Source organism: Carettochelys insculpta, chromosome 4, assembly GCF_033958435.1.
Source record: "Carettochelys insculpta isolate YL-2023 chromosome 4, ASM3395843v1, whole genome shotgun sequence".
NCBI classification, from domain to species: Eukaryota; Metazoa; Chordata; order Testudines; family Carettochelyidae; genus Carettochelys; species Carettochelys insculpta.
Genome location: NC_134140.1, coordinates 88572620 through 88586218, shown reverse-complemented (window position 1 = coordinate 88586218; position 13599 = coordinate 88572620). Strand labels below are relative to the sequence as shown.

General features: G+C 43.6%; 1 protein-coding gene across 1 annotated transcript in view; it reads right to left on the bottom strand.

Annotated features, from left to right (window-relative positions):
- INPP4B (inositol polyphosphate-4-phosphatase type II B) overlaps positions 1-13599 on the bottom strand; it is a 295449-nt gene that overhangs the window by 179086 nt on the left and 102764 nt on the right. Inside the window, exon 6 of the mRNA XM_074991914.1 lies at positions 5010-5060. Within this exon, the coding sequence (XP_074848015.1) occupies positions 5010-5060 (51 nt within the window). The remainder of the gene's footprint in view (positions 1-5009; positions 5061-13599) is intronic.

The following is a 13599-nucleotide window of genomic DNA, read 5'->3' as shown; positions in this document are numbered from 1 at the left end:
AAAGGGACAGTTTCTCTCATTGACCTCCCTTACTCCGAGCATCTCACGAGGAATACAGGGGTCAGCTGCAACCCCTGAGAGGTCCATTTCACACATCCATACTAGACGTGCAAAATCAAACCCCGGAAGATAGACCCTGAGAGGGGTCAATCTTCTGGGGTAGTGCAGACGTAGCCCTACAGAAATCATGTTGATGTCCATGTAATGATTCAATTTCCAGCCCTGGCTGCACAGCTAGGCAGGAACGAAGGGAGAAGTATAGAACAGGCAAATGGAGAGGAAGAGAAAGGCTGCCATAGAAGCAAACTGAAGAGAGAGATGGACCAAAAGGAGAAAATAACAAAGAAGTAGAATGGAGACATGGGATAAGGCACAGAGTCAGAGTGGGTAAATAGCATCATTATGTAATTAAAGACTGTGCTCTGCCTTCACTGTTTTTACCTCCATGAAGTACACTCTACCTCCCACAATGCCATGCTTCAGTTAGGATTTTACTGTAAGTTAGGTGAAATATTTGCTATCCCACTGTAAAAACACACCTGTCTGCACAGAAGACATAGCTTTCATTATCACGTGTACACACAAGGTAGAACAATTCAGATTTCTCTTTCAACCTTAATTCTGGCATTTCCTGTCTTCTGAGTGTTTGAGCTAGCAATCTTAAAGTTCCTTTACATTTTCAATATGCAATTTAGATGGTAAACTTTGTTCTTGTATGTGCCAGTTACAACAGTGTTTTATCTCCTTTGGGGCCTCTCGATGCTATTGTAATAGAAATTAATAGCAATACCTCCTTGTATTAATTGAAGGGGTGGGGAATAAACATTTTGCCCATTTGTGGTGATCCTTCACAAACCACAGCCCTACAACTACGAAGTCTCAGAATTAGCCTTGGTTCTCAAAGCTCATAGAGCACTGTTTTGTACAATGTAATTGTCCAGATTTCAAAATGTTTTTTTTTCTGGTTCATATTCTTAAATTCATTTAAAATTGAGATAAAAATGCTGGATGGCCCAGCAATCCAATGGAAATGGGCTACCCTGCCTTGCAATGGGCTTAGAATTTGAATGAGTGCCTTGTGGCTAGCTATGGCAACGACTGAGGGTTAGATCAGCATAGCTACATCATGCAGGAATGTGGATTTTTCCAAAATGTAGCAATGTTGACCAAGCCTTGGACTCCATTTCCTGTGCTGATATAGATGTGTCAGCTTTACTCTGGGCCTTGAATTGCCATGCCAATTTTACAAACCAATCCAACTTTGCATGTGCGGTTTAGAGAAGTCTGAAAACTGAGCTTTAAACAATCTGAATTCCAGAGTAACTAGAATGGCCCTTTATAATTCTCCTGGTTCTTGTGGGACATTTCTGAACGAATTATAAAAGATCTGTGCTGAATAGTTTGATTAATAATCTTAATCACTTACCTTACCAAAGAAATAAGGAAGAAAGGAAAAAAACAAAACAAAACAAAACAAAACAAAACTTGTTTGCAGTGGTCCCAAGAATGTCTGAAATACAGATTGCTCACTAGGATTTAACTCTGCTGCCATACTGCATTTTGCAAATGCATCCTGTTGGAAGTATGCCAGGGATAAGCCCTGGCAGTTGAAGAAGGAGAATCAGCATCTCAGGATAAAAATAAACTTAAAATCTTTCTGGTCCATAGTCTGCTGTCTGTCCCAGCTCTTGTTTTGCCATTAGTCAAAAACAGGCATGTTTTATATACTTTTTGCCTCTAGGTCATAAGAGTGGAAAGCAGCCAAAGCAGGCACTGCTGCTGCACTCAGGGGAAGGAAGTAAAAGGGGGTTCAGCCACAGCCACCCCTCCCTCCAGCACTCCACTGGACCCAGAACTGAACAGAGGGTATGGCTGCCAGTATGTGACTACTGGCACTCAAGCACTTACTCTCTTCCCAGCCATGTGGCTATTGGCACTGAGAGGAGCTTGCCAGACATGCCAGCAGGAAGGTACAGAAGCAGCTAAGGGTGGAATCTCTGGGGAACTTTCAATTATTTTAAGTAGACATTCTTAATCTTGTGCTGATCTGCTGTTTGCTCCAATCCTCTCCCTTCCTCACTGTCTCTTCACCTCAGCATTATTCCTTACCTGCTCCATTTAGTCTCCTTTTCTCATGCCTTTTTCCCTCCATTCCCTTTCCCTTGATTGTTTTTTCTGTTTGACTTATTCACATCCTGAATAAACTCAAACTCTCAAAAATAACATGCAACTAAAATGGCATTTGCTGAAGTCACACAATTCACTCTGGCTACATCTACACTAGAAGCATCCGTTGACAGTAACATCAGTTGACAGAGTTGTGTTGTCAAAACCTTTGTCAACAGAGTGCATCTACACCTATAAGTGGCTTGGCAAAGTGATTGGATCTGTTGACAGAAAGCGTCCACACAGCCATGCCTCTCTGTCAACAGATGGGGACCCGGAAGCCCACAGTCAGGTGTTGCATGGCCGGCATGAACAACCATCCCTGCCCTGTGATGCATCTGCTCTGTATGGCATGCCCTGCTGTGTGGGAATGCAGCAACCCTCCCCGGAACGCCCACCCACTGGGCTGGTGGGTATCTAACAGCTGGGAGCGGTCTCAGCATAGGTGGCAAGGTGGAAGGGCACACAGCAGCCCTTCCTCCCCGTCTTATGTGGGGCCTGAGTTGCTGTTCACTGGTGAGAGAGTGCTGCCCCTGCAGCCGACCTACACCCACCCATAGTGTGGCCTCCTGCCCACCCGCCCTCTCTCAGCCCGGGTGTGTGCCCATGCAGTACTCATCTGGTTCCCCAAAGAGGTCTTGGGACACCCTGGAGGTCCTTCTGCTAGATGAGCCAGAGTCCAGTACGATGACGTGGCCCCTTGGTCAAGGTGTCTGAGTCCCCCTGCACGTGGGCACCTGCTGTGAGTCCAGGTCCAGCTCTAGCTTGATTGGGGATACAGGGTCCACTTTGTGAGTGTCAAGCATTCCCTCACAGGGGGAGCCATCATTGTCCCCCAGGAGACGGTGGAGCTCCTCATAGAAGGGGCACAAGGCTGTGGCTGCCCCCGACCACCGCCTTGCATCCCAGGTCTTCCTATATCCCCGGTGGAGCTCTTTAACCTTTGCTCGCACTTGTTCCAAAGTGAGGGCAGGGGCCACATTCCATCAGGGTTTTGACAAGGTGGGTGTAGCCCGAGGCATTGTGCCGCCTGGCTGCAGTGTCAAGCAGCATGGCCTCGTCGCCCCACAGGGCTAGCAGGTCTTTTATTTCTGCCCCAAAGCAGGAGGGTCCACTTCTTCTTGGCCCAGGTGGGCACTGCAGCCCTTTGGGGAGGGTCTCTGGAGGGTCCAGGGTGGTCTCTGGGTGTCTGGACTATCGCTCCAGCTGCTGGGGTTTGGCTATGGACAGTATGGAGGCTGGGCTACTTCTATGCTGCCTGCTTCCTGGAATGGGGCTTCTTGGGTTCCTGTGCTTTTAAGGGCGGCTGGAGGACCAGACCATAGAGCCCTGGTTGTTGTGGACAGAGCACCTCCTGGCCCCAGCTGGCCGACACTATGGAGGACCCTCTCTGTCAACAGATGCATCTACATTGCACTTCAGTTGCCAGAACTCTGTCAATGGAGTATTATTCCTTAAATTTTAGAGGGATAATAATGTTGAGACAAATGCAGAGTTCTGTCAAGACTCTTGACAGAACGCTTTGTGTGCATAGATGCTTCCTGAGTTATGTCGACAGAAGGCTCCTTCTGCTGACAAAACTCTCTAGTGCAGACACAGCCTCTGTGTGTTATGCCCCCCTCTTCACCCACACCCTATCTGCCTCATCTATATAGAGTGCAAGCTCTTTGGGGTAGGAGCCATCTACTGCGGTGGGTTTGTACAAAGTCTAGCAAAACAGGCCTCTATTTTGGTTGCCTCTTAGGCACTACTGTAATAAAACACAATTACTTTATTCTAGATGTAAGAAAGTTCACATGAGGAAAGGTTCGTTTCCTGCTCTATTCCAACACTGAACAGAGCAAGGAACAAACAAGACCCAGCATAATTTGCTCACATGGATTTATTTATACATTGTCACCACAGATGAACCTGGTATTGAACAAGTCACAATCTGCACTGCTTGCAAGGTTTTTCAACTTAAGGATTTGTTTTAGTGATAATTCCCCATTCCAACTTCTATGTTTCCCTTTCCCCAACCACAGAGAAGAGTATCTATTGCCTGTGCATGCTGCCAGCACGTAAGAGTGATTCTGGATACTTTAGAATGCAGTCTGGGAAATCTATGACTGTTATCATTAAACTTTAACAGGGAAGACTGTGGAAACACAATTTTATCTGGCATGCATAGAGCTAGCCATAAAGCAGGAGGAACGCTGTTCCTCCCCCCACAAAAGTGGGCCAGTGCCACAATGAGATTGCATTGTTTTCAATATCATTGTTTGTTCAAAAACAAATACAATTATTATGGCTATGCTAACTGACCTTCCATTTTATTCCCGAAACCCAAAGACCATGCTGGGCAAGGGAGTGTGAACTCAAGCTCTGTATCTAACCCAGATTGCTTGCAAGGCACTAGCAGTGACTTCAGAAAACAGGTATCAGTATAACAATCTTCCTCAAGGAAAACTCCTGAAGTTTAGAGTCAAAGATAAATGCACTCGGCTCCATCTGTCTCAGACACTATGTCTACACTAGAAGCACCTGTCTACAGAAGTTACTGTCGGGGATGTTCCAACAAAACTTCTGTCAATAGATGGCATCCACGCATAAAAGTGGATCAATCTTTTGACCTGCTCTGTTGATAAAAGGGGCCCCCGGGAGCATCTAAACAGTGTTTTGGTTTTTTTTTGACACTTTCTGTTGACAAAACACATTTTTTGTGTAGATGCTCTGTGAGTTTTTTTGACAAAACTCTCTAGTGTAGACGTAACCTGAATGTATTACTCCTGTCCTCTGTTAATCTATGTACATGCTAATGCAAAGTAAGTTTATCAGCTCCCTATTTCACAGAAATTACTTACCCCAACATCTGTTCTTGGCTCCTTGTGTTCAGACAGGACACGGGTGCGGACCTGGGGAAAACAAATCAGATGTGGGTTAGGAATTACTTGAAAGGGGAATAACAGAGACTTGCTTATTGATTTCCTTCCATTGCTTTCTATGGTTTTGGGGCTAGTTCCAATCCACTGAATTTCTAAGCACTATTTTCTATTAATAATTTACCACTTCAACTTTTTTGGCATCCTGCCTCAGTCCTATTTCTGAGAAACCCATTTATCATTTTGAAACTTCCTGATTCTCTGCAGGAGAGAGGTTTCTGCTCAACTGCTCCTTTCACAACTTCAGACCTTTAGTACAATGATGGTTATAAAACACTTTACAGCCTCTTTACCTAGAGTCATTCTCAGAAGCCAACAGTCTTCTAGCAGCAGAATGACTTATGGACATAAAAGAGTGAATTATATTGCAGACTCCCCTTCAAAAGTCCACTTTCTCATGTATACATGTTATAACACTTTGCCTGTGAATGCATCCTTGCAGTGTTCCATACCCTAACATGCAGTGGTTTAAACAAGGGTGTTTTGTAAACCAGTTTAGTTAAACCAGTGCAAGTGTGTGTGTAAATTCTCTTACTGCAGTTTAAACAGAATTTATTTGCTGTTCTTCTGGGAGTAGATACTGAAATAGATACTGAGCCAGAGAGGAAGAGAAAATGACTTTGCAGGCCAGTGTTTAAGGCACCTCATCAACAGGTGAGAGACCCAGGCTTAAGTTCCCTCCCCCAATCAATATTTCATTATTCACAGTTGAACAACTACAACAGGCGAAACCGAGGGAGTCACACATCATAATATCCCATAGTTCAATAGTTACAGCAAATCCCCTAAGAAGTGAGAGATCCCTGTTCAAATCTCCTTCTCCTCCCCGCTCCTCCTCCTCAGCACAGAAGAGGGAATGGTTAGTGCACCAGCCATTGGGCTCCACTACCACTTTCTTCTACTGAGAGATTCTAAATAGGACTGATCTGGTGGCCTGACACCTGCTGAATCAGGTAACATGGGAAGTTGAATATTTATCTTCCCCCCAGTTTGTGAACTGCTCTGGAACTTAGGCAAAAGGTAAACATCCAGATGCCTAGAAGAAGACAACATAGCAGAGAAGCAGAAACTCAGGTGCAGAAATTTGACCACAGAAAATTAAGCACCAAGTGAGTTTAAGTGTCAAGAGAGTTCAAGTATATCCCTCAAAAATGGGCTTTAGGTGCCTGACTCTGGGGTATAGGTGCCTTAATATCTTTGTGGATCAAAGTCACATAGACAGGGGATAGTCTGATACCCTGAATCTGTCTCTTCCCCACAACCCTTTGAGGTCATCTGTGTTTCTTAGAATTCATGGAAGGCACAGTCTCTACACTCATTTTAAGACTAGGACTTCTAGTCGTCTGTGATCCCTTTAGAAGATACATCATCCTTATGTGCATGATTATGCTTCATTTTCCCAGCAAAGACCATGGAAAATTTGGCCTAATATTAATTTTAATAACCTGTTTTCCAAATACTGATAATTGTTTGCAGGTATTTTTAGACTGTATATAATTTTTTTATGTGTAACCTTAAAATAAAAACAAACTCAGTAATGGCTTTCTAAACAATTTTTATATTGGTATTTGTCATAAAAAAGCCCAGTTACTCTTTTCAAGTCCCCTTCATCCCCTAATTTATCTGTTAATTTAAAGATGTGATTTAAGGAGGTCTTTCCTTTAAAAGGTGCCGTTTGGAGTGAGGAAACATTTCCCTCCTCAGGCAATTGCTGTATTAGATTTTCACAGGAAGAATAATTCTTTCATAAAAGCCTGGAGACAGGAAAGAAAATGTTACATTTCACCCACTGGAGTACCAATCATCTGATCCACATTAAGAATTTATGGGAATACTCATTTGGATATTATTAGATATCTCCATGTACTCCTCCAGTTATATATTGGCAGTTCAGAGGAATGTTGCTTTTATGCAGACAACTTATTCCTATTTTTCATGTAAAAAGTTAATATATAAAATTTAGAGTAGTTATAAATTCTGCATATTTTACAAGTGAAAATAAATCAATGTCACTTTCTCTTAAGGCATGTTTCACTTAAGATGCTTGGACAAAACTATAACATGTTTCTTAAAAAGAAAAAAAAAGTAGCTTTGACAGGCGATGAAGTGGTTACAGTTAGTACAGGTTGAACCTCTCTAATCTGACCCTCTCTGGTCCAGAAAGATCCATGGGCTGGTATGACTTTAGTTAACTGGATGGGCTAAGTTCCCTGTGATCTCCTAAAATTAGTTTACAGCCACCCATCCTGGCTTTCAGTGTTCTGTGCTTCTATCTTGATCGAATTTACACCTAAACTTCTTCCAGGAGCCAAGTAAGCAGTGGAAGTGTTGGTAATCCTGCTAGAAAATGTCAACCACCCATTGTTCAGCAAATTCTTTGCTGTGGAACAAGCCAGGTCCTGAGGGTGCCAGACTACAGAGGTTCAACCTGTATACATTTTCAACAAAATAAATCGGTGAACTCTGATAACTAAAAAGCAACACCCTGCCCAGAGTCATGGTGATGTAATCCACTGTTCTTATCCAAATTATTATGAATAATTTGTTTGCTCATGTTACTTAAAGAAGTTAAGAATGACTGCACAAATTATCCCTCCTTCACTGATTTCTATAGAGTTGTGTTCATATCCAGACTCCTTTTCAGCAAAACTTTCAAGTCATGTTTAATTTTAAGCACATGTGTAAGTCCTGTTAAAACTGAAGTCCAACTTATTTGCTGAATTGAAGTCCTTGGGCACCAATGAACAATATAATTAGATGGTGAACTCTGCAGAGTACTAGAGTCCTCTACTCACACAAAATTCAGTACAAGAGCAGAAGTCTCATATTTCACGCAAGGTACGCCAAACATCGTGACTGTGTCAACATTTGGCCAAAATTTTGAAATGGCCATGCTAATGGCCAAATCGGAGAACACTAATGAGGTGCTGAAATGAATATTCAGTGCCTCATTAGCATGCTGCTGGCCGCGGCACTTCCAAAGTCCCGCTTTTCGCTCACACGTGACTCGTCTTTTTGAAAGGACCCTGCAAATTTTGAAATCTTCTTATTCCTATCAGATGATAAGGGGATTTCGACGTTTGCAGGGTCCTTTCAAAAAGGACCCCCCCCGCCACAGACGAGCTGTGCGTGAGCAAAACGCGGCACTTTCGAAGTTCTGTGACCGGCACCATGCTAATGAGGCACTGAATATTCATTTCAGCGTCTCATTAGTATTCTCTGATTTGGCCATTAGCATGGCCATTTCGAAGTTTTCCACTAGTGTAGGCATAGATCGTAAGACTGCTCCTGTACTCTAGTGCATATAGTTCCAATTTAGTGAAGCACTTAAGCACTGTCGTGGAGAGAGGAGCCTTCCTGAATCAGGACCTGTGCAAGGCAGAGATACAGTAAACACATAAAACCAAAAACCTACAGTGCAGAATTCTGCGTTATGAAAATTTTGTGTAAGCAGAAATATTGAAAAAACACCCTAAGCAAAAAAACACCCTAAATAAATTCTGAGGGATTGTTAAAAAAAAATATTCACAAACCTTGTCACTTTGTTATGTTTTGATACAGACACATTCACACAACTTTCTGATCATTTTAGGTTGCATATTTATGCAATATTTTGTTAGGTTTATTGCCAGAGAAAGAGCTGTCTTTTGTGTAAATAACAATGAACAAGATTACACATAAATAAAGGTATTTATGCTGGTCAACATTTTTATCTACATTGTTCTTTGATGAAAAGTAGTTTTCAACTGAGTGACTCTTGCTACCTAAATCACTTGTTTTTTGTGGAAAATATTAAGGGGTGGGGTTTTTTGTGTTATTTATTTATTTATTTTTGGTTAAAAACTAGAACCCAAAAACTGAAATATTTTGATTCAGATAGTCCATAGTACACCATGGGGGGTTGCCTAGTCATTGTCCTGTCTGGACTTCCCATCTGGTTATTATCTCCCCTGAGACTTCCACGATGCACTTCCTCCCGTCTTCGAGAGGAAAAATCATGATGCATCACAGAGGCCACGTTTACACCACAAAAAATATTTGGCTGGAGTCAAATTTCTAGTGTGGCCTCACTGCAGGAGGTCAATGGGAGAAACTCTGCCATTGACTTCCCTTACTCCTCACAAATGCAGTGAATAGTGCAGTCAACATTCAATTTAGTGCGCCCCTACTAGACATACTAAATCGAACCCAGAAGAGCATTGATCTTCATGTAGGTATAACTGTGCACAGAGACACAGCCCAACTTGTCAGACCAACCTACAGAGGAAAATGGGAGCATGAGGCATTAATTACAACTTGGATGAGACAATGTAAAGGCATTTTGCAGTTTATTTATTCTGATTTTGGTCAAAATATTGTGTTTTTGATTGTTTTTCAAAAAGTCAAAACATTCCAATAAAAACAGGACCCATTTTTCAACCTGCTTTTTCATTTATGACTGGAACAACTCATACTCTTTTTATGAAGTTTTGGACAAGAGTAAATAAAAACAATATCATTACCAAATTAAAATTCACAGAGAATAGTAAATAGTCAAAAATAGTCAAAACAAAAGAGAAATTTGCAAACAAACCACAGGCTGAAATAGATGTACATGAAGTGCTCTGAAAATTATAAATAACCAATGCAATTGTTAAAGTCAAACATTGTAGACCAGATGCAAAAAAGAAGAAAGAGTGATTTAATTGGATAAACTGCTCACTATGAATACTTCATCTAGCTCTAGACTTAAGAAATGATGAAAAAGGAAACAGAAAAATTTAAAAAAAATTTTTTTGAAAAGATAATCATCTCACAGAACATTTCATAAGTAAACAAACTATGCCTATTTTATGAAATCTCATTAAAAACAGGAAACTAACCTTTGCAAGGGGGTCATTAGGGCAATTCAAAAATATTTTCTACAACTAATTTTAATCTCAAATACACGTTACACCATCAAAGGATGTTTTTTCTCGTAATTTGCTCTATGGTTTTAAGAATAAAAATCTGACCCATGAAGGAGTTTCAAGCCCATAACAGGAATTTCTGAGAGGGAGTGGGGTTTTTTGTAAATGTGGAGCACCCCTGCCCCTCCCAGCAGGTCCTACCACTCTGCCACAGCTCTCCAGCTGACCCTGCCCTCCACGCTTCCCCACCTCCCAAGCCAGTCTGGCCTCCCCCTTTCCCTCAACATCCATGATGCAGACGGCCATGACCATGCACATAGGGGCCTCTGCTGCTCTCCCAGCTCCTTCCTGCCCTGTGCTCCAGGTTCCTGGATGCCATGCCTCCAGGCTCTCCTAGCTGCCTCCAGCCTCATGCATGCACCAAGGCTCTCCTGATAGCAGGAGAGCATTGCTCCCTCTGATATTTCTCATGCTTGAATGGGCTGAATTTTCTTTGGGGCAGGTTAAAATTTCTTACTTGCAACACCAATACCGAGGAAGTGTGTGGATGCGTACCACCAGTACAAACAAAAAAGCCCTCAATATAAATATAGTAAATATTGTAAACAGTCCACAGGTGTGGAAGAAAATATATTAAAATAAGGCATAATTAACGAGGAACAATGCTTGTGATGTTTAATACAAAATCAAATAAAAAGAAAATGCACTATTCTTGAAATACTTGTTTTAACATTCTTTTTAACAACTCAAGCTAGTGAACACCCCAAAATGCATATTATCCACAAACAGCTCAGCTTTCAGATGCTAAACAAATCTACAAGTCCAATAGAAATACTCCCAAAATTATGAGATGGAGCATAGGAAGCTCAGGGCAGTGGGTTGGGGATGTGGGGGTGCCGGGATCAGGGCTAGGGCACGTGAGGTGCACAGGGTACAGGACTGGAGTGTGTGGGGGGTATAGAAGTGAAGGTAGGATGCTAGGGACATGGAGACACAGCAGTCAGGGCAGGGGGTTGCAATGTGTGGAGGTGCAGAAGTTAGGCTAGGGTGCTGGGGATGTCAGGAGTAAGGGTCAGGGCACATGAGGGGCCTGGAGCAAGGCATCAGGGTTCATGAGAGGCTCAGGACAATGTGTTGGGGTTGCGGGGCTGGGAGTGGGGTTAGGAAACACTGTGTGGTGGGACTGGGAGATGACACTGGGGCTGGGTTATCTTACCTGGCTGCTGATTTTACATCAGGGCGGTCCTTTGAAAGAATTTATTTGGAAAAAACTGTTTGAAGATCCAAGCATTCAAGGCTAAAGCTGAATACTCAGATTGTGCACCTAAATATCTATGAAAGGATTTTTAGAGATGTGATTTTAGAAGCTTCAGCCACAAAGTAATGAAATATTTCAAGCTTAAACAAAGGTCCTGTTGACATCAAACACAACCGTTTTTGTCGGTAAATTCACAGTTGGCACATGCCTGCTAACACAGTGTCTCACAGGTTCTATATTATGCTAATAGGTCTAACAAGCTGGAAGACTTTTCATTTATGTGATGGTCACATAAATACCACCCTATAGCGTAAACCCATGGACCACTATGCTTCCCTACATGCCTCCAGCTTCCATCCGGGACACACTACATGATACGTTGCATATAGCCAAGCACTAAGGTACAACTGCATTTGCTCCAATTCCTCAGACACACACAAACATCTACAAGACCTTTACCAAGCTTTCCTGAAACTACAGTACCCACCTAAGGAAGTGAGGAACCAGACTGACAGAGCCAGACGGGTACCTAGAAGCCACCTGCTACAAGACAGGCCCAACAAGGAAAACAAGAGAACACCACTGGCCAACACAGACAGCCCCAGCTAAAGCCTCTCCAGTGCATCAGTGACCTACAACCCATCCTTCACAATCCTTCACTCTCACAGACCTTGGGAGGCAGGCCTGTCCTCGGCTGCCAACCTTAAACAACTTCTCACCAGCAACTATAGACCACCACACAGTAACTCTATTCCTGGAACCAATCCCTGCAACAAACCTCACTGCCAACTCTGCTCACATATCTACACCAGCGATATCATCACAGGAGCTAACATCAACCACGCCATCGGGGGCTCTTTCACCTGCACATCTACTGACATAATATATGCCATCATGTGCCAGCAATGCCCCACTGCAATTTACATTGCCCAAACTGGACAGTGTCTCCGTAAAAGAATAAATGGGCATAAATCAGACATCAGGAATGGTAACATACAGGTAAAAACCTGTAGGAGAGCACGTCAATCTGCCTGGACACTCAGTAACAGATTTAAAAGTAGCAGTCCTAAAACAAAAACATTTCAAAAATAAACTGCAAAGAGAAATTTCAGAGCTGTAACTCATTTGCAAATTTGAGTCCATCAACCAAGGATTGAATAGAGACTGGGAGCGGTTGGCCCATTAGAAAAGCAGTTTCTCCACTCTTCATGTTCACAACTCCACATTAACTGCTGATAATGGGCCACATCCACCCTGACTGAATAGACCTTGTCAGCTCTGGACCTCCCCTTTACTGAGACTCCCTCTTTAACTCTTCCTCTGAAACCCACCCATTCATGCATTTGACAAACAAAGTGGGTCTTTGCCCATGAAAGCTTATGCTCCAAAATATCTGTTAGTCTATAAGGTACCACAAGACTTCTTGTCATTTTTAAACTAACAGCTACTTTCGGGGAAGAGTCATGAGTCTGCAAGCTGCTGCTGGTTGCGCCTTCAGGAACCGTCCAATTAATAAAGCTAGGAAAGGGATGAGGTTGAGTGCTAAGACCCAGGGGAAACATTGCTTCCCGCTGCCTTCTTGTACCTGCGCCCAGGCATGGGGAGGGGAGTACGTTCACATCCTTCGCACATACACCCTTGCGTACAGGTCTGAGTTTGTTTCTTCTACAAAAAGATGATGGAGCTAGTTTTGAACAAATTATTTCCTTATATTTGCACACAATGGCTGCATCTACACTACACCTCTCTTTCAAAAGGGTGGTTTCTGAAATCGAACGCTGTAAGCTGTCCTGTCGAAAGGGAGAGTCCACACCGGCAAACAGTGACCGAAGGTTTGAGCCGCTCTTTTGAAAGTCCCCGAGTGCAATTTCAAAAGAGAGTGTCCACATGACCCAGGGTGCGCTTTTGAAAGTACAGGAGCAGGAAGCACCGCAGGCAGGGCTGCTTGGCAGACGAGCCCTTCTGGGGTCACCGCCCGCTGTCCCTTTAAAAGGCCCCCCCTACCCCAAGCCAGAGCCTGCTCATGCCAAGGGCCAGCAACCTGTCCCCAGGCATGCAGGGGGAGAGAGCTGAGGCGGCATCCCAGGCCCCCATGGACCCCAAGCATCCCCTTGCCCTCATCCAGGCGGCCATGGCCGGTGCACTAGCCGTGGTCCTAGCTGCCGTGCACCAGCAGCTCTGGGTGACCACCCAGCTAGCCACCTTTCTGGAGGCCATCCTCAGGGCATGACATCTCCACCCGGTCCCCCAGGTCATCTGCCGCTTGTGGAGCTTCCCCACAAGCAGCAACTGGTGGGACTGGCTGGTGCTGGAGGACTGGGCTGATGACCAGTGGCTACAGAACTTCAGGATAACCAAGGGGACA